Here is a 20,391-nt window from a genome sequence, read left to right on the forward strand (position 1 = left end):
TAATTAGTGAGTAGATTTAATTTTGTACATATCTTACGATAAATTTAAACTATGAGTCGATCATTGAGTTTTGTCGATACTTCTGTACCTGATTTGTAATGTTACGTCTTAGTGAATAGAATTATTCGCTACTTTTGCTTTTGAAAGATAATAATGAATCATAAAATATAAATTGAAATATGCATAAATTGACTCGAACATAATGATAATAAAAGATAACGTCGTTTATATATTGTCCAAAAATACTTATATGTCTAAAGTGCCTAAATTAACGCAGGTGAATGAGACCTGAATTAACGGGGACTAATTTTATGGGACCTTATGGTATGTTTTTCTTGACTTCTTTTCTACTTAAAAAAAAAAAAAAATCTTCAAACGTAAGACAATATATATTCGTTTCGAAATAATTTTTTGGATAAAGAAAATTCAAATGAACCCTCTTTCACCTCTCTAGTTTCGCCTTTTATGTATTTGCACATTATTATAAAAGTAGATTTTTATGATTTCTATTATGAAAAATCACAATAAATATGAAAACCCCTTTTAGTGATTTTGTACGTTAAACAACTTAAATGATAATAAATAAATTCTCATGAGTTATGTGAAACATTTTAATTAACATATTCACGAGCTATTACCACTTCTTGATGACTCACATGAAGATCAATCCATAATAATTTGAGTTCGTCTTTGAGTAATAATTTTGTATTTTACGTGGCGTTCTATATGTATTACGTAAATTATATATGTCTATTTGTTTCTTTTTATACAAATTTTAAATGTTTACTTACCTATCCTAAGTTAAAGGACATAACTAAATACAATTATAGCCAAGTTTTAAAAAATATTTATGTATTATGCGTAATTTTAATAAGCGACGAGCAAAGAAAATTCCGCATGTTAGTGTAACACGGTGAAAGAAGAATAGGAACATATGAGTACACTAGACTTTTATAGTTTATTGATATTTATTTTAGGGTTCGATTAATCTAAATTGACGTGGAAAAATTTTCATCTTATTCAAAATTTTGAAATAAAATAAGTGAAATATCTTATATTATTACCATAAACATTCACAAATAAATCTTATAGACTATTTGGACTAAGAAAGTGAACATAGACCAGCCCAAATTTCTCAGGCTTTCAGCCCATTGCAACCTGTGGATGTTTTCCCACCCTCTCCCCCACCCCACCCCTAGCCGGCTAGCCCTCCCCCCTCCCCCCCCCCCCCCCAAAAAAAAAACAAGGGTTGATCATAATATGTATAATCGAGTTGGTTGAGTACGTAATTTTTTAAATGGGAGGTCCTAGGTTTGAAATATCTTGCATGCTCTTTTGGTCGGACTTGTCACAGAGTTACAGACTAACCTTGTGCGCACGTGAAGAATAGTGACGACATGTTCTAATATTTATTTTTCTTCTTTCTAAATCACAAGATAAAAAATCAACTGTTTAAATATGCATCTAATTTGCAACCATTCAACAAATTCGAGAAAAGCGCCTATTTTAAAGCATATTTTAATCAATTATATAACCTTCTAGGTTAATATTTTTTTTTACAAAACAATCTTTTTCTATATCATAAAGAAAAAGGGGAAAAGGGTCAAAATTACCCCTCAACTTTGTTTTAGTGGCACAGACGTAGAGTTGCACACAACAGCTCTGATGTTACACTGGTTAGTCTTGAAAGAAGAGCACCTGTGAATTGTTTCAAAGGACTTTACATTGCTAGAAAGTTATATTGGAGGTTTAAGTCAATGTGGAGAAAACTTCTTTCATGGCAAAGAAGTTCTGTTCAATTTAGCTTCGTTTCAAAACTCATTCTCTTAAGTGATTATTCGATCGTCTCAAAAACTTATCACTCCATTACAAATCGGTATTGATTGGTGGAACCTTTTTATCCATGGTATATTTATCCTCAATTTTTTATCAAATTGTTAGTTATATTCCAATTATTTCTATTACATATATACTATTTTTATTCAATTACCTTTCAGTACAAATGAATATGAGAGACAGAGATTATTCTTCTATAACTTTTATAAATATTTATTTATTTAACTTTTCTTATACTAAGTAATATCTTTTTGAAATATTATTTTTAATCATAAAGGCCCTGACCTGTTTTATTAATCTAAAAATGCTAATAAATAAATAAATAAATCAAATTGAAAAAAATATTAATAATACATATAATTATTTTGACCTTAATATTAAAGTGTAAAAATATAACAAATTAATTTTTTTTAATCTTAACCTCTTGTATTCATTTATATACATAACTTACATTTACCACATCATTCAGAAGTAATAAACAACACTAATGAACCAAATCCTTTTTCCTATATATATATATACATAATTCCATTATATAAATTACAACCATACAAAAAACCTATAAAACCTCCTATTTTAAAGCAACTTTTTTATATTAATTATATAAACTTCTAGGCTAAGAATGTTTACAATTTTTTTTTTTACTCTCTCCATATTAATTTTTATTCTATTATCTCCATAAACTCCTCTAAGAAATTAAAAAAAAAAAAAAAAAACACAAAAAAATGTCTAATTTTCATGTTGCTGTTATAGCATTTCCTTTTGCAACACATGCTGGGCTTTTATATGGACTTGTTCAAAGGCTAGCAAGTACATTACCAAATGTGACATTCACATTTTTTAGCACAAAAAATTCGAATTCTTCGATTTTCAATTCACAACATTGTTATAGCAATACAAATGTTAAGCCCTACGACGTCTCTGATGGCGTCCCAAAGGGTCACGTGCTCGGAGGTGGTCTCGAGGAGATTATAGGATTGTTCTTCAAATCCGCGAAGCAAAATATTGATAATGCTATGATTTCTGCTGAGAATGACTCAGGGAAAAAAATTACATGTGTTATTGCTGATGCATTTATGTGGTTTACTAGTGATATGGCTCAACAGTGTAATGTTCATTGGATTCCTGTATGGACTTCTGCAGCTGGATCACTATCTGTTCATGTTGATACTGATCTTATTAGAGAAAATGTTGGGATACAAGGTATACATATATACATATATATTATTCGTCGAAATGACAGAATCCATAAAGATTATTCAATAGTTGAACATCATTGTGTTTTTCTATCCATTATGAATGAAATAGGAAAAATGACAGATATACCCCTGAAATATCGTAAATTTATATGCATATATATATATACATATATATATATTCTCTGTTATACTTTTGGAACATTGATGCGTCTGTTATACAAAAGTTAGAGCATATATGCCCTTCACTCTGACGAAAGACTGATTATGGATACGTGGCGTAATCTTATCCGTCGATCCGATATTTAATAAAGGTATAGTACATAGATATGCCCTTTAACTTTGCCTCATTTCACATTTATACCCTCCAAATTTGGGTGTTCACAAGTAGACATTTAAACTTGTATGAACAAATAGACACAAACGTCCTGTATGACATCCTACATGAAAATTTGTGTCATACGTGTACAAGTTTGAGTGCCTATTTGTGCACACTCAAAGTTGGAGGGCACAAATGTAAAATGAGGTAAAGTTAAAGGGTATATTTATGTATTATACCTTTAATAAATGTCGGGTCGGTGGATAAGATTATGACACATGTATGTCCGTTAGTTTGAAGGGTATATATACTTTATTTTTTTATGGTAAGAGCACCAATGTCTCAAAAGTATGACATAAGGTATTTGCATCAAAGACACCAACAATGTCCCAAAAGTATAACAGGGTATCTACATACCATTTTTCAATAGTTTGAGGGTACATTTGTCCTTTATTCCCCTGAGTATGAAATTGACTGATATTATGACGATAATAGGTAGGATAGATATCACTATAGGAAAAAGTTGATTTCAAAATGATAATCAATACAATATAAATAAAGATCTAGTATATGAAGATATGTTGATATTTCTGAAGTACGATCTAACTTTTCTTTTGATTTATTACATGTTGTATTAGCGCGATACGATAAAAATCATTCATTTATTTTTTGTTATTTATAGAGAACTTTGTCATGTTCATGATGACTAAACATTGGATGAATGATTAAGACTATAGTATATGAAGATATGTTGATGTTTCTGAAGTACGATCTAACTTTTCTTTTGATTTATTACATATTGTATTAGCGCGATACAATAAAAATCATTCATTTTTTTTTGTTTGATAGGAATTGATGGACGTGAAGATGAAGTTTTGAATTTTATTCCTGGAATTTCTGAAGTAAGACTTGGTGATTTGCCTGGTGGAGTTGTTTCTGGTGACCTAAAATCGCCATTTTCGATGATGCTTCATAAAATGGGAAAAACCATAGGAAAAGGAAAAGCCATATCAATAAATTCATTTGAAGAGCTAGACCCTCAAATGGTTCAATATCTCAAGTCTAAATTCAACAACATTCTTAATGTTGGTCCTTTTAACTTAACTTCACCACCACCTTTAGCAAATGTTGTAGACAAATATGATTGTATTGAGTGGTTAAATCATCAAGAGCCAAACTCTGTGGCATATATTGGATTTGGTACTGTTGCAACACCACCTCCTAATGAGTTAGAAGCAATGGCTCAAGCACTTGAAGACAAAAAAATTCCATTTCTTTGGTCAATTAAAGAGAATTTTATGTCACATTTTCCAAAAGGATTCTTGGAAAAGACAAGTGAGTATGGTAAAGTTGTACCATGGGTACCACAAGTACAAGTTCTTGAACATAGTGCCGTTGGAGTTTTTATAAATCACTCTGGATGGAATTCAGTACTCGAGAGTATAGCGTCTGGGGTACCTATAATTTGTAGGCCTTTTTTCGGTGATCATCATTTGAATGCTTGGATGGTTGAAAAAGTTTGGAAAATTGGAGTGAAAATTGAAGGTGGGGTTTTCACTAAAAGTGGTACAATTGATGCACTTGAATTTGTTTTGTCAAAAAATAAAGAGGAATTGAAGGAACAAATTGGGATGTATAAAGAACTTGCTTTAAAGGCTGTTGGAACAAGTGGGAGTTCAACTCAAAATTTCAACAAGTTGGTTGAGATTATCACTTCTTGTTAGTGAAACTATAATATATTCTTGAAAAGGGGTTTTAATGATTAATTATTAATTCCACTTTTTTTTTTTAAAAAAAAAAATATATATATGTATCAATTGTTATCATGAATTGATCATCAATATTTGTCCATGTAACATTGTTTTTGGGAAAACATTTGTAATGAAATTGAAACTCATGACTTTCTAGTCACACAACAAACTCTTACCATTGCATCAATATAATATACTCTCTCTCGTTAATTTGTGTTGCATACTTAAGACCGTTACCTTTATGTAATTTGTGTTGTGTACTTAAGACCGTTACCTTTGTGTTTTTAGAAGCAAATTTGTTCAAATAAAGACAATTTTTGTTGGAAAATTATCACCTCTTGCTTATGATCCCCTTGAAAGGGATTAATTCAATGTTTTGTTACTATGTGTGTTTTTGTAATACATTAATCAATTCAATTGATTTGTCATTAATTATATTTAGTAAATTATCAATGCTTGGTCATGTAACATTGTTTTCCTTTCAAGGGAAAAATATCTTATTTGATGAGTAATTAAATTGACTATTTAGCCATTAAAATTACAGTAACTTTTACCGTTATGTCAAGACTCGCTTCACCTAAAATACTTGTGCTCAAAACTATGCTCTATTCCCATGAGTTTTCCATTTTTGTAAAACAACATATTCTAATTGTTGCGATTAAATACAAGGTATGAAAAATTCGAATTTCTGAATAAAAATCTAGAAATTCCAAAGTCACAAATCAAAAATATGCATAACAATATTAAAAGTTAGTGTAGGGCCTAACCACTTTGATCTTTTGGTAAAGCAAGTCACCTTATCAGTTCAAATTTTCCCTACCCATTTTGCAATGTTAGATGCTGTTAGGGAAGAAATGAGAAAAGAATAACTTTTCAAAAAATGTATTCCTAGCATGCCTAATAAGGATGGCAATTGGGCGAGGCACGACAGGACAGGACAGGTTGAGTTTAACCCACATTTTTTTCTAGCTCAGCTAACCTAGCCCACATAACACTTTTTTGTGTTTTAAATCCGCCTCGTGAAATATTAACTATTCTTGGTTATACATGATGGGGAAAATCTAATGAACATGGCTAGTCACAAAATCAACACAATACGGAATAACTTTGTCTATCAAGACTAGAACAATACAAACATGCTATTGATTCGACCCATTTTTACCTTAACAAATTAAATTTCGGACAAGTTGGATCATGACCCGTTCATTGATTTGACTTATTTTAACAAGGTAGGTTTTTTCTATTGATAATCATATCATTGGAGACAACTTGCACGCGTCTTGATTAATTTCAAGAGCTATATGTTACTTTTCTAAGTATCAGACAACTCTGTCCACCAAATCTTGAAGAGACCAACAAGCTAGCCTTTTCTTTTCATAACCATAATATTTACGGAAGTTTTAACCAAACTAAGTCATTATATAAAATAATTTACCAAAGTAATACATTTTTTTAAAAATTTTACAAAACTAGTATAAACGTATTTCACATAACGTTTTAGGGTATATTTTATTTTTTAAAAACTAACAGCATTAGTTTGATATACGTTACTGTAAGTGACGTTTTACTTTTAAAACGTTATTTTCAGTAACGTTTTACTCTTAAAACGTTACTGTGAGTAACGTTTTAGGAGTAAAACGTTACTGTAAGTAACGTATATCAATCTGACGCCATCAACTTTTAAAAAATAAAATATATCCTAAAACGTTACTGTGGAATACGTTTATACTAGTTTTGTAAAATTTTAGAAGAACATATTATTTTGGTGAATGACTTTATATAATGACTTAGTTTGGTTAAAACCGTCAGTTTGCACATACACCTCGATTAATCCACAGATACCTATTGCCTCTCACCAGTACCAATCAGGGCCAGCTCACGTATATTAATGATCTAAAACAAAAATCAAACGGGGCCTTTAGCTTAAATTGTTAATAACTTTTTGTATAATTGATTTTCTTTTAGTTTTCAATTGATAATATAACCGTTTTTATTTCAAATTATTTTTCATAAGATATAGTTATAAAAATATGTCAAAATTTGTCTAATGAAAAGTTTACAATGAGGCTCCTTGAATTTGGGGTTAAGACACATGTCTTTTTTTCAACACTATCGAGCCACCCCTAGTACCAATATAGAATAACTTTGTTCTCATGGGGTGGTCCAACAAAGCTACCTTTTTCTTTTCATAAACATGATATTTCGTGTTCAACTTGTACACACCTCGATTAATTCGAGAAATAATATACCTACTACCTCCCACTAGTACGAACGATAGCTTCGTCCCCATGGGGTGGACATACATACAAACAAAGCTAGGTTATATTGCACTAGAGTACATATCCTCTGTTGTAAAATTATTGCTTTGTGGAGGGCAGGCTTTGAGAAAAGACAAATGGATACACAAGACATTGATTGTTCATTGATTAGAGAAACTGTAAATGAAGAAGAGTCCAAGAACAAGAAAAATGAAATTTTTGAAGAAATGAAGAGGTTATTGGTACTAGCAGGACCTCTTATGACAGTTAATTTCTTACTTTATTGTTTACAAGTGATATCTATAATGTTTGTTGGTCATCTTGGAGAGTTACCTCTATCTGGTGCTTCAATGGCTACTTCATTTGCCTCTGTAACTGGCCTAAGCTTGATGGTTAGTCCTTATTGTCATCTCTTATTGTTTCGTTTCTAATATGATCGTATCGATAAATCTTAAATGGACTTTTACCATCCACTTAAGGACATGTTGCAACCATAATTGATACATATCTTCATACAGTTTTATTTTTTTTAGTTATTTGATACGAACTTAAGTGGCGTTTTGTTATATCTGAATATCGTAGATGGGAATGGGAAGTGCATTGGAAACTTTATGTGGGCAATCATATGGTGCAAAGCAGTATCATATGCTTGGTATCCATATGCAAAGGGCAATGCTTGTGCTTCTACTGGTTAGTGTTCCTGTGGCTTTCGTTTGGGCTAATGCAGGGTATCTTCTCGTATTATTTGGACAAGATCCGGAAATATCAGCTGAAGCAGGAAGTTATGCGCGTTATATGATTCCAACTATATTCGCGTATGCACTTCTACAGTGTCATATTAGATTTCTACAAACACAAAACAATGTGAACCCCATGATGTTCAGCGCGGGGATCACTACTTTACTGCATATATTTACTTGTTGGATTCTGGTCTTTAAATCTGGCCTAGGGAACAAGGGTGCTGCTCTTGCTAACGCAATATCCTACTGGATTAATCTCTTGTTGTTAGCGGTATATGTCAGAATATCGCCTTCTTGTAGAAACACTTGGACTGGATTTTCAAAAGAGGCGTTTCGTGATATATGGAAATATATGAAACTTGCCATTCCTTCTGCTGTTATGCTCTGGTAGTGTGTTCTTTGTCTATGTATACTCGTCCTTTCATAATGAACGAATGAATCAAATGTTTTGCCTTTCGTGACACAGCTTAGAGATTTGGTCATTTGAGATGATGGTTCTGTTGTCTGGACTTCTTCCGAATCCAAAGCTAGAGACGTCGGTTCTTTCTATCAGGTTGCAGTTCTTCTTATGTCACACTAACTACTAATCTCTTAGTGTATCAAAGGGTTGATAATTTTGAAATGTTTCAGCCTTAATACATGTGCTATGGTGTATATGATTCCGTTAGGACTAAGCGGTGCCACGAGGTGAATCTCTTAGCATTTTAAGATCACCTTCTGTTGCGTTTTTCCTTTATATGGTTTGTATACTTAATTGGCTTCCTCCTCAGTGTAAGAGTTTCGAATGAACTAGGAGCAGGACGACCTCAAGCAGCTCGTTTAGCAGCTTGTGCTGCAGTATTGTTAGTGGCTACAGAAGGGGTTGTTGCAGCAATTGTGTTGATTTCTGTTCGTAAACTGTGGGGCTACTGTTACAGCACCGAGGAAGAAGTAGTCGAATATGTAGCAGAAATGCTAGTCTTGCTAGCAGGTTCCCACTTCTTAGATGGTATTCAATCTGTACTTTCAGGTTCGTTCAATATTTTACAATACGAGTTTCCTGTTGCTGTGTTTCAAGAATCTGGACTATGATTCTTTGATTTGTTTTAGGCTCGAGGAGCCTATAGGTTGGTACGTCCCGTGTCATATACTCAAAAATGTAAATGTACTACTTATAAAGGATCTCGTCGAATTAGGTCCAAAAGCTAGCTCAAAAGGAAGAGGATTGTCCAAGCCTTGTAAGGAGTCCACTCATCTCATTAACCACCGATGTGGGCCTTCTGTCATTCTTTAACACCCCATCTCACGCCAGTGCTTAGTATCTGGTGCGTGGGCAATTTCTATTTTGGGGGCTCCAACATCGGGTGAGACGGACTCTGCTGTGATACCATGTTGAATTAGATCTGACACAAATCTAGCAACACTTTTGAACTCAAGAACCCACATTCTATATTCAAACGCATACATATATGGTTCGACCCTGAAACACGAGTTCTTCTGAATCCACAAACCCCCATGGTTGAATTTGTCACTAGAGTTTAAATGACTAGTGACCTTATTAGCTATCAAATTACAGGTACTGCGCGAGGGTGCGGATGGCAAAAGATTGGAGCAGTTGTTAACTTGGGAGCTTATTACCTTTTCGGAATACCTGCTGGTGTTATATTAGCTTTCGTCTACCATATAGGTGGAAAGGTACGTACATATCATTTCCCTCTTCCGAACTATAGGAAGATCTTAACGATGATATGATTTTCAGGGACTATGGTTGGGTATTACACTTGCCCTTTTTGCACAAGCACTACTTCTTTTTGTAGTTACTCTGCAGACAAACTGGGAAAAAGAGGTAAATTCATCGGTTATATTCTTGAATTGTGTTACCATCTCATCGTAAAGTTTAAATGGAAGAACGATTGCTTTTAGTTAATTTATATTATGTCTCAAACACAGGAATAATGCAGGTCTGTTTTTTGAGTTTTGTAGGCAAATAAGGCAGCTGATAGGGTGGTTCCAGAGCTAGTTAACATAGAAGAAAATGCAGAATTGACACTTTCAAGAGACTAAACCAACATGTAGAAATGTTTAAAACCGCGATTTCTAAACCTTTCTTTAGTATCGAAATTTGCCTTTTTTCTTACTCTCTTGAAGTCGATGTCTAGTTAAACACTTTTACATAAAATGAAACGGAAGGAATGTTTAGTTTGATAAAAGAACAAACACAAAAACAATCCTTCCTAAAACTTTTTTCAATGATCTAACACGAGTGTTGCAATATTTTTGGAGAGTTTAAGCACCATTGATTTGGATGTAGCATGAAATTGATATGCTTTATGCTTGAGTCACCCTAACTGCTGCTTTCTTTACCTACAAAAACACAACAAACTTGCATTATCTACAATGATTCCTTGATCGTGATCACCGTTGCTCAGACTCTCCAAAAATGTTGGTGTATCCGTGTTTGAATCCTCAAAAAAAACGCACTACTTTGGAGGATACAACATGTACCCGATAGCATCTTTGAGGACTCCGAGCAACACATGAGATTTGGCTATGTTGCTCAGACTCTTCAAAAAGTATTGCCACACTCGTGTTAGATCCTTAAAAGTGCACTACTTTTAGAAGATCTGACACGCACCTGACGACATTTTTGAAGAACCCGAGCAAGTTGAAATTGAAACAAGCCTTGAAATGGAGCAAAAAACTAACCTGTTTATCCCAATTTGTTCTCAGAATAACAACAGAATATATCACAACTTGAACAGAAATGGCCAGAATGATTCCCAACCAAAGTCCCTTTTGCACAATTAGACAAGTAAATGTATAAGTTCTACGCACTGACGTTGTAAATTAAAAATTAACAACACGAGAATACATTTGATAGCGTAAGAAAATCTTAACACTCTGTCAGTGCATATAACTTAAACTCGAGAACATAATTCAATGAAAATGAAATATGTGAAAGTAATAGTACCTTTCCTCCAAAATGGTATACAAAAGCTAACACAATACCAATTGGTATTCCCCACAGATAAAAGGCACCCAAATTAACATATGCACCTATCTTTTGCCACCCACATCCTCTAGCAATACCTGAAATATTTTTTTATAAGGTCAATGACGAAGCTATAAATTTTCGTTAAGAGTATTCAAGATTATAATATTTGTCTCATGTACACAATTTAGACAGACCTGAAAATATAGATTGATGTGCATCTAAGAAGTGAGATCCTGCTAAAAAGAAACACATTTTCCCAACATATTTCACTATTTCATCTTCATTGCTATAGCAATGGCCCCAGACTTTACGAATCGAAACCATGACAATAGCTACTAGAATGCCTTCTGTAGTAGCTAAAACTGTTGCAGTACGTGCTACAAGACGAGCTGTTTTTGGTCGTCCAGCTCCCAATTCGTTGGCAACTCTTACACTTGTAGCTCCACCTAGTCCTTGAGGCAACATATGTACCATAGCAGATGTATTAAGGCTGGAAAAATTAAGTATTAGTAACGTTAGACCGGGTAATCAAACATGATGTTTGCAAAGTGAAATCGATGTGTTGAAAAAACTCACTAACCTGATGGAAAGAACTGAGGTTTCTAGTTTCGGATTAGGAAGAAGACCAGACAACAGAACCATCATTTCAAACGACCATATCTCCAAGCTAAGTTTCAAAAGATGGAAAAGAGTCAAATAGACATTAATGTTGCTCTGACTCTTCAGAAATGTTATCAGGTGCGAGCAAACACAATGACTAGATTATAGGAAAGGAGTTGAGGAATACCATATCATAAGAGCGGAGGGAATTGCTAGTTTAAGATATCTCGGGATATCAGAAAATGCTTCAGTTGAGAAACCTGTCCAAGTACTTTTGAAGGAAGGTGAGATCTTAATATACACAACTAAAGAGAACACGTTAATCCAGTAAGACGTAGCATTAGCCAGAGCAGCTCCTCTGCTTCCAAGCCCTGATTTGAGTACAAGAATCCAACAACCAAAAACATGCAGCAACGCGGTGCCTCCTGCAGTAAGCATCATAGGTACAACGTTGTTTTGAGCTTGTAGAAACCTAATCTGGCATTCGAGTAGTCCATATGCAAAGATGCTCGGTATCATGAATCGTGCATAAATTCCTGCTTCAGCTGCTATTTCTGGATCTTGTCTCAATATTACAAGAATTCGCCCTGCATTAGCCCAAACACAAGCAAGTGGTATGCTAACCAAAAGATTAACAAACATTGCCCTTTGCATATGAATACCAAGCATATGATATTGATTTGCACCATATGATTGACCACATAGTGTTTCCAATGCACTTCCCATTCCCATCTGATCAAAAACGCGTACATAAAAAAAGTTAGAAACTACTTAATATAAGTATATAACGTCTCACTATAGCTACCACCAAAATTTTTATACAAACGACTCTGTTATAAAGTGTCCCATACATAGTTAGACCTCTTTATAACAACGTTCACTAGAACTACACGTCTCACTATAGCAACCCCCAAAATTTCCATACAAACGACTCTGTTATAAAGATGCTCGATTCACATCCAATAACTATGTTCCATACATATATATAGTTATAACCTCTTTATAACAACATTCACTAGAACAACAACCAAATGTTCTTTTGAATACGACTTCTATATTATGTTATACTGTATGTTCTCTATAACAATATTTCGATGTAAAAAAGAAGAAGTTTGAAGTAAGACTAACCAACAAGCCGAACCCAGTGACAAAGGCAAAGGAAGTAGCCATTGAAGCACCAGAAAGAGCTAACTCCCCTTGATGACCAACAAACATAACAGAGATAACTTGTAAGGAATATAACAAAATATTAACTAACATCAAAGGCCCAGCCAATACCAATAACTTCTTCACTTGTACAAATATCTCTTCATATTTTCTCTCAATTCCTAAATTGGGACACTCAAGTTCTTCTTTCCTTTTTTCAATATCCATTCACTACAAAAAAAAAAAAAAACACTGGAATTAGCGACTGATAAAAATACAAGTCATTGCTAAATTATAAAAAAAATTATGTCACATATGAGTTAATAATTAGTCACAGCAAACACAGGAATTAGCGACAAATAAAATACAAGTCATTGCTAAATTATAAAAAAAAATTATGTCACAATTAGTGACGATTTGACGATAAAGTTCATAACTAATTTCACGTTTTTTTTTCCTTAGTGATTTTGTCAACTAATTTTTTAGTATGTGTATATTTTAATTGTTGATACGATATATTTAAGGGATGTTACTAAAAATAGTATTATATTCTTGACCATGAAATATAATAATTGCTAGTTGACTCTTATCATGATTAAATTGTTTTTTTAAAAATTGTTTGAAATTAAGTATGGTGGTGGCTAAAAGGGTCAACTTTTATGATGAATGACTTTACATTTTGTTAAATTACTATATAATATAAAGTCGTTTTCAGTATACATATCCAAAAAAAAGAAAAAGAAAATTACAATATAAAATAAATATAAGATCCTTAGTAAGATCTTCTTTTTATTTTTTTTTTATTAATAACGTGTGTAGTATAATTATTTATTTGGAGGGGGGTGGGGGTGGGGGAGCATGCAAGCTAATGTTGAGTTTATGTAGAGAAAAATAAAACTTGTATTGAGAAAAATGAAGTATTTCATAGTAATATTATGTTTTTAATATTATTTTGGAAGGTAAGTTTATTTTAAGTGATATAATATTATAGAAATAGTATTTAAGTAAAAGGTAAATTAAACCTTAGCGTATTTTTATTTGTGTTGGTGATGGATGGATTGATGCGACATATCTAAGCGGAGGTCTCTTGGTATATGTTATTTGCATTTGCAGATGACATAGTTTTAATCGATGAGACATGTGATAGAGTTAATGATTGGCTGGAAGTTTGTCTAAGGATAGGAGACCGACCTTGAAGTCTAAAGCGTACGGATTGAGCAGGGCCAATACATAGTACTTGGAGTGCAAGTTCAACGATGGAACCAGTGTAACAAATGTGGAGGTAATTAAGGATTGATATATAATTCATCGCCAAGAAAGGAAGTTATACATATTTTGAGTCAATAACCCAAGAAAATTGGAAGATTGACAACGATATTACACATCGTATTACAGCAAAGTAAATGAAACAGAGACTTGTGTGCACTCAATATCTTACACAATAATAAAAAAAATTTAATTTTAGTGTCACAAAAATATTTTTTTATAAAATTGCACTAAGTACCATCTATCTAAATTCATTCTTTTTGCAAAAAGTCAAACCTTAAGAGGTTAGCTTCTTTTTAAAATATTTTTTGTAAAAAAAATAAAATTCATACGTTGATATATCGTAAAAAAAAATTATAATTAAAAATCAACCTCTCAAGGTCGATATTTTACGAAACAAGACCTCCAGAGATTATTTATACCTTCTCTATTTTTAGCACTAACAAAATTAACCACTAGAGTTTTTTTTTTTTAAAAAAAAATAATCTTAAATCAAGTTTCAAAGATTGTTTTTTGGAGGTTTATTTTTATTACTATTATTTTTTTGAAAATTCACAATCTTTGTCATAGTCTCTATCCTTCGAAAAATCATTTTATGGTAACTTATTTATTATATAATAATTTGCAAACTATACAAAAGACGTAAACTACACTTAAATATATAAACGTCATCCAACGAGTGCATGACCAAGTAGCAGATGGAGACTGAATTCGATTTTAAATCTCCCCATAAGGGAGCATCACCTTCAAACCACTCAACCATGATCTTACGAATTCACTAATTCTTTTTTATAAGCGAACATTCTTAGCATATACTCATAAAAAAAATTCATAATCACAAAACATGAAAACTCAAACATGTAGAGATGCCTACAATCATCAAATGCCTACTTTGTTCTTGAGTGATTGTTGAAAATAAAATAAAAAAATTTGCACAAATTATCTAAGAACACATTAACCCCATTAATTATACATAAGAACATTTGTACAAAGTGTATATAAAAACAGATTTAAAAAAAAAAGCTTTAAAATAAAAAAGGAAAGTACCAAGGTATATTGATGCTTCTCTTATTTCTTCTTTGGTATTTGAGCAATCAATTGAGTAAAAAGGATGAATTAATGATAATGGGACTTTATTTTGGACCTATTTATAGTTGTAAACTTGTAATGTATTGTTGAAAATTGTACTAATAACCCTTTTGTGGTGATTTTAACATTTTTTCATCTAGAAATTTAATATAAGTTCTTTCCAAACTGAAATCATGTGTGAAATTTCTAAGTCTCTTGGAAATTGAAATCATATTATACATAACTTGTGAAACATGTGATGTAAAATATATATATATATATATATATATATATATATATATATATATATATATATTTATGTCCCTCAATTTTATTTTATTATAAATTAAAAATCAGCACAAAATAAGGATATTAGTATTAGTGGCCCTTATATATTTTCTTTTACTTATTTTAATTATTACTTAGCTTAGTGTTTTTTTTTTTTACGGTCAAATAATAAGAACTTTGATAAATATTTTGTGATATATATTTTCATCATATTGACATATTAAAAACTGTAAATTTATAATATTTTTCATATAGTTTTTAAATATCTAAATTTTTAGTTTAGAATATTTAAGTTAATGTAATTTAATTTGAACTTTATAAATTAATTAAATTAATTTTAAAAAAAACGTAACATAACAATTAAAATTTTTTTTGAGAGTATTACGATCAACAACTAATGTAATAAAAAAAATTATCAAAGAGAAAGGTGTAACTTCATGTTTTTTTTTTTTTTTTGAGATTACAGATTTTTCCTCTCCCTATGTTCACTTTACTTGTCCAAATACATTTCACTATTCCTTTTATATATATATTATATATAATATATATAAAATGAAGTGAATATTTATCCTCTGATTTTGTTTTACATGTTACATTTTTTTTTAACTAAAGTTTTAAAAGACATTAATTAAAAGGGTAAGTTAACTAACTTATCATTATCCATTTATCTCAATTCAATAATATTTTCTTTTTTTCATCAATGTAAATAATTTTTGTTATTTATTGAATAAAAGGTGCTGAAATTAATATTTAATTTAATTTTAATATTTAAAATGACAACTATTTGTATCATTATTTTTTATTTATTTATTTGTTATAAATGGTATTATTTAATTTCAAAATTGACAGACAATAAAGTGGTATTACCATAATTATTTTTTCTTATTATATAAAAGAGAGTTTGAGTTTGAAGCAGACATGTTAGATAATCGTTAATGTGCCTGCTTAAATAAGGATATTTTCTAAAAATAACTTTTAAAAATAATATTTATATTATTTGATTTAATTTAATTATTATATATATATTTTTCGAAATTATGAGACTCAGATTATAGAATAAATAAATCCATTGTTTGGGGAGCAACAAATAGTGTCACTTTTCCTCAACTTCTTTGTGCACATTGTAACAATAAATAATCCTTTTTCTTCTTGAAAAACTACATTTATTGATTTAAAAAAAAATATATATTCAATATAATTTTATAACTTTTAATTAAACGATTAGTATAATTTTGTAACTTTTAATTAAACAATTAGTCTTTTGCCACCTAGTCAAGATTCTTTGTTATCCATTTCAAAATAACCTTAAACACACAAATCACATTCATATATACACACATGTCAATGACATGCATGTATTAATTATAGCAATGTTATTTGTTATAAAAAAGTGTCAAGTCACTTTGATTATTATATAAGTGTTAAATAACCTTACATATTAATTTTTTTAATTTTTTTTTTACAGTTTGTTGGGTGATTGTAGATAATTAAAGAAAATCTATATTTTATGTGATTTTTTTTGTTTGATTATTTTTTATTGAATACTTATTAATTTGAATTTCACATTATAAGATATTTTTCCGGAGAAAACTCTCCTAACAATTTAACATGTACCTTAGTACCTAAACAAATTGATGAAATCCAAAAGTCACTCCAACAATTACTTAACATATATAATCATACATAACATGTACCAAAATACATAAACAAATTCATGTAATAGCAAAAGTAACTCTAAGAACTACTAACATTATCCGGAACATATTTCCTCCGTTTTTGATTATTTGTCCACTTTTAAATTGACATCGTAGACATATTATTGGATTTAATTCACACATAATTTGGATATAAATTCATATTTATTTGGGTTGAAGGAATAATTTGGGCTTTACAAATAAATAAGTTTATTTTTATTAAATTCAAGTTCAAGTTTCAAACTCATAAACTCAAAACCTTGAATATATATCTCGAATACTCAACACTTAGCTTGAATAACAGATAAACCATAAAAAAGAATATTAGAATACACCAAAGAAATCACGTAATATGCATAATGATTTGTTTCCAAACCTAAAAGGACTCAACAATCAGAACTCATAAACTTAAAAATCTTAGATATCTGTCTCGAACACTCTACATATAACTTGAATAACAGATAAATCAATGAGGAAGAATATTAGAATACACAAAAAAAATCACTTAATATGTATAATGATTTGTTTACAAACACAAGAAGCAAAAACTAAAAGGACACTGAAATCAAAACTCATAAACTCAAAACCTTGAATATATATCTCGAATACTCAACACTTAACTTGAATAACAAATAAATCATAAGAAAGAATATTAGAATACACCAAAGAAATCACGTAATATGCATAATGATTTGTTTCCAAACCTAAAAGGACTCAACAATCAGAACTCATAAACTTAAAAATCTTAGATATCTGTCTCGAACACTCCACATATAACTTGAATAACAGATAAATCAATGAGGAAGAATATTAGAATACACAAAAGAAATCACTTAATATGTATAATGATTTGTTTACAAACACAAGAAGCAAAAACTAAAAGGACACTAAAATCAAAACTCATAAACTCAAAATCTTGGATATATGTCTCGTATACTCAACATTTAACTTGAATAACAGATAAACCAATGAGAAAGAACATTAGAATACACAAAAGAAATCACTTAATATGTATAATGAATTGTTTACGAATGCAACAAGCAAAAAACTAAAAGGACTCAACAATCAAAACTCATAAACTTAAAAATCTTAGATATCTGTCTCGAACACTCTACATATAACTTGAATAACAGATAAATCAATGAGGAAGAATATTAGAATACACAAAAGAAATCACTTAATATGTATAATGATTTGTTTACTAACACAACAAGGACTCAGAAATTCAAACTCATTCACTCAAAACTTTGGATATATGTCTCGAATACTCAACACTTTACTTGAATAACAGACAAATCATAAGGAAGAATATTTGAATAAACAAAAGAAATCACTTCTCCAGGTAGAATCCTACTACCATTTTTCAAGAGACAAATTCCACAATCACCAATTCTTCTAAAAATTGATGGTTCAATAAAATCTGTAGAAGCAAATTCACCACAACGTATTTGAACATCATATACTCCATCAGTAGTTGATGCTTCATTCACAATTTGGACTGTATATTGTGGTATATGAAGACCATTAAATCCTGATGGGCCTTGGTATATTTGTATATCTGATGGACAACATTTTCTTGTATTGTCAAGCCCACCTAAAAAAAAGAATTAAAAAATCATGCAAATAGAATTATAACAAAAAGTTAAAAGGGCAATGAAACTTTTCATTTTCAAATTTATACTTTATTTGGTTATATGCATATCGCGGTCTCGATTAATTCGATCTGTGAGGTTCATTTTATGAAAAAACACTTTGTATCATAATTGTGAGGTAATGGCGAAAGAACAGTATTCATTCCACTGCAATTCTTATTGATTTTATTTTCAAATTCTAATTTATGTTTAATGGTTATGCTATGAAAAATATATAGAATTGGTGTGAGTCAATTATATATTATAAAAAAAAATAATCAAATACTCATTACTCAAATTACTCACTCTTCCAACTCTGAATATAGAAAAAAGAAAACAATATTTGTCTATGTATAAAATTTCCTAGAAGGAATTAAGTTATTTATAGTGTCAATATATAAAAATTAAATTCAAATGTAAGTCCCATCTAAATTTTGAGATACTTCTTTCATATTTGACCAAATTTATAAAATCTTATTATTTTGAAGGATATTTTTATCATATATTTCATTCAAAGTACCTTTAATCCAAAACTCCAACTTTTCACTCAAAATTTTGAACAAATTAAACACCTTAATTGTCTAAAATAAGCATTTCATTTTATATTATTAAATAAACAATTTTAAATTTCTAGAAGCATTTCTATAAGGTGAAAGCAAGAGATGATAAGGAGTGCTTTCTTTTTAACGAGTCTTATACGAAATAAATTTAAATTAATTAAATTCTAGTACAGATATCAAACGCTACGCAGAATTTAAAAAATAAAATCAAACAATAAGAAAATAAATCGAAAAAAAATACAATCAATTAACTAAAACAAGAGAAATATAGTGATATAAGGTAAAGAATTACATACATGAAGTTGTGAAGGGGAAGAGAAGCAAAAACACAAAAATTAGCCATAATATTTTCCCATAGCTTGATGAAGGATGAAGCATGAGGAAAAATCTTTGACAACTTTAATTTAGTGTGAAAAATTAAAAAAATATAAAAATATTTTGGTTTGTGAATTTTGATGTGAAAATTGTTATATATATAATTATTATTATTATTATTTTGAATTTTAAAGATATAATGAGGAGAAAAAACGTGATTCTTGATACTTTTTGGAATGATGAATTGAATAATTATCCAAGTGGCTAGATATTAATCCATTTTAATTAAGAAATGCTGAATAATACACTAGCTGTTACACATTAATATTCCTAAAAAAATTGGTAAGAAAATAACAATTTTCACATTCTTTTTATTTTTGTAATCTCCCAAGAAAAAAACATCAATTATATTTTGATTTTAAGTGATATATATTGTTAGTATAAAGAATTTTCACATTGTTATATCAAATAAATTACAGATTTCATATATTAAGGATGCTTGTTTAAAATTCAAAAAAATAAAAATAAATAAATAGTGAAATTCACTAATAACAATATTTAGCTATTGTATTTGAAAAATTCGAGAGTTTTTTTTTTTTATGCAATTTGAAATTCAAGAAAAGTGACCATTCTTCAATGAAATAATCAAAAAATGACTAGTAGACGTTATTTATAAAATATATAATACTTTAGGTTAAAATACAATGAGTCAATGAAAGAAATATCAATTATATACATTTTATATTTAA

At 30.2% G+C, this 20,391-nt stretch overlaps 3 protein-coding genes across 6 annotated transcripts; 2 read left to right on the forward strand and 1 right to left on the reverse strand.

The window, feature by feature from the left end:
• The first annotated feature begins 2,483 nt into the window (after nucleotides 1-2,483).
• Nucleotides 2,484-5,312, forward strand: LOC101268117 (kaempferol 3-O-beta-D-galactosyltransferase-like). Its single transcript, XM_004242629.5, has 2 exons — nucleotides 2,484-3,039; nucleotides 4,201-5,312. Exons 1-2 carry the CDS (start codon nucleotides 2,562-2,564, stop codon nucleotides 5,073-5,075), a joined length of 1,353 nt encoding a protein of 450 aa, XP_004242677.1. The 5' UTR covers nucleotides 2,484-2,561; the 3' UTR covers nucleotides 5,076-5,312.
• Nucleotides 5,313-7,180: 1,868 nt separating this feature from the next.
• LOC101268407 (protein DETOXIFICATION 16-like) lies at nucleotides 7,181-14,243 on the forward strand. 3 transcript variants are annotated; one of them, XM_004242630.5, is made up of 8 exons: nucleotides 7,181-7,752; nucleotides 7,943-8,487; nucleotides 8,567-8,653; nucleotides 8,731-8,787; nucleotides 8,871-9,109; nucleotides 9,656-9,774; nucleotides 9,839-9,925; nucleotides 10,063-10,216. In XM_004242630.5, exons 1-8 carry the CDS (start codon nucleotides 7,498-7,500, stop codon nucleotides 10,141-10,143), a joined length of 1,470 nt encoding a protein of 489 aa, XP_004242678.2. In that variant the 5' UTR covers nucleotides 7,181-7,497; the 3' UTR covers nucleotides 10,144-10,216. The 3 variants fall into 3 exon arrangements, with proteins under 3 accessions (XP_004242678.2, XP_025887642.2, XP_010323237.2); XM_026031857.2 differs by lacking the exon at nucleotides 10,063-10,216 and adding an exon at nucleotides 13,934-14,243 and having other exon boundaries at nucleotides 7,318-7,752; XM_010324935.4 differs by having other exon boundaries at nucleotides 7,318-7,752; nucleotides 8,871-9,088.
• Nucleotides 10,174-15,263, reverse strand: LOC101253801 (protein DETOXIFICATION 16-like). Of its 2 annotated transcripts, none has more exons than XM_004242964.5 (8): nucleotides 15,134-15,263; nucleotides 12,803-13,051; nucleotides 11,862-12,406; nucleotides 11,655-11,741; nucleotides 11,269-11,564; nucleotides 11,051-11,169; nucleotides 10,786-10,872; nucleotides 10,174-10,443 (listed from the first exon to the last, which is right to left on the reverse strand). In XM_004242964.5, exons 2-8 carry the CDS (start codon nucleotides 13,046-13,048, stop codon nucleotides 10,408-10,410), a joined length of 1,416 nt encoding a protein of 471 aa, XP_004243012.2. In that variant the 5' UTR covers nucleotides 13,049-13,051; nucleotides 15,134-15,263; the 3' UTR covers nucleotides 10,174-10,407. The 2 variants fall into 2 exon arrangements, with proteins under 2 accessions (XP_004243012.2, XP_069155944.1); XM_069299843.1 differs by lacking the exon at nucleotides 15,134-15,263 and having other exon boundaries at nucleotides 12,803-12,870; nucleotides 12,953-13,051.
• Between the last annotated feature and the right edge of the window lie 5,128 nt (nucleotides 15,264-20,391).

This window comes from Solanum lycopersicum, chromosome 7 (genome assembly GCF_036512215.1).
Source record: "Solanum lycopersicum chromosome 7, SLM_r2.1".
In the NCBI taxonomy this organism is placed as follows: Eukaryota; Viridiplantae; Streptophyta; class Magnoliopsida; order Solanales; family Solanaceae; genus Solanum; species Solanum lycopersicum.

Excerpts from the sequence above, each read along its gene's own strand:
- LOC101268117 (XM_004242629.5), top strand. The coding sequence starts at position 2,562 with ATGTCTAATTTTCATGTTGCTGTTATAGCATTTCCTTTTGCAACACAT. Across the intron at positions 3,040-4,200 it reads AGAAAATGTTGGGATACAAG|GAATTGATGGACGTGAAGAT; the intron begins GTATACATATAT and ends TTTGTTTGATAG.
- LOC101268407 (XM_004242630.5), top strand. The coding sequence starts at position 7,498 with ATGGATACACAAGACATTGATTGTTCATTGATTAGAGAAACTGTAAAT. Across the intron at positions 8,488-8,566 it reads CCTTCTGCTGTTATGCTCTG|CTTAGAGATTTGGTCATTTG; the intron begins GTAGTGTGTTCT and ends TTCGTGACACAG. Across the intron at positions 9,775-9,838 it reads TCTACCATATAGGTGGAAAG|GGACTATGGTTGGGTATTAC; the intron begins GTACGTACATAT and ends TATGATTTTCAG.
- LOC101253801 (XM_004242964.5), bottom strand. The coding sequence starts at position 13,048 with ATGGATATTGAAAAAAGGAAAGAAGAACTTGAGTGTCCCAATTTAGGA. Across the intron at positions 10,873-11,050 it reads TATACCATTTTGGAGGAAAG|GGACTTTGGTTGGGAATCAT; the intron begins GTACTATTACTT and ends ATTGTGCAAAAG. Across the intron at positions 10,444-10,785 it reads GAACAAATTGGGATAAACAG|GTAAAGAAAGCAGCAGTTAG; the intron begins GTTAGTTTTTTG and ends GTGTTTTTGTAG.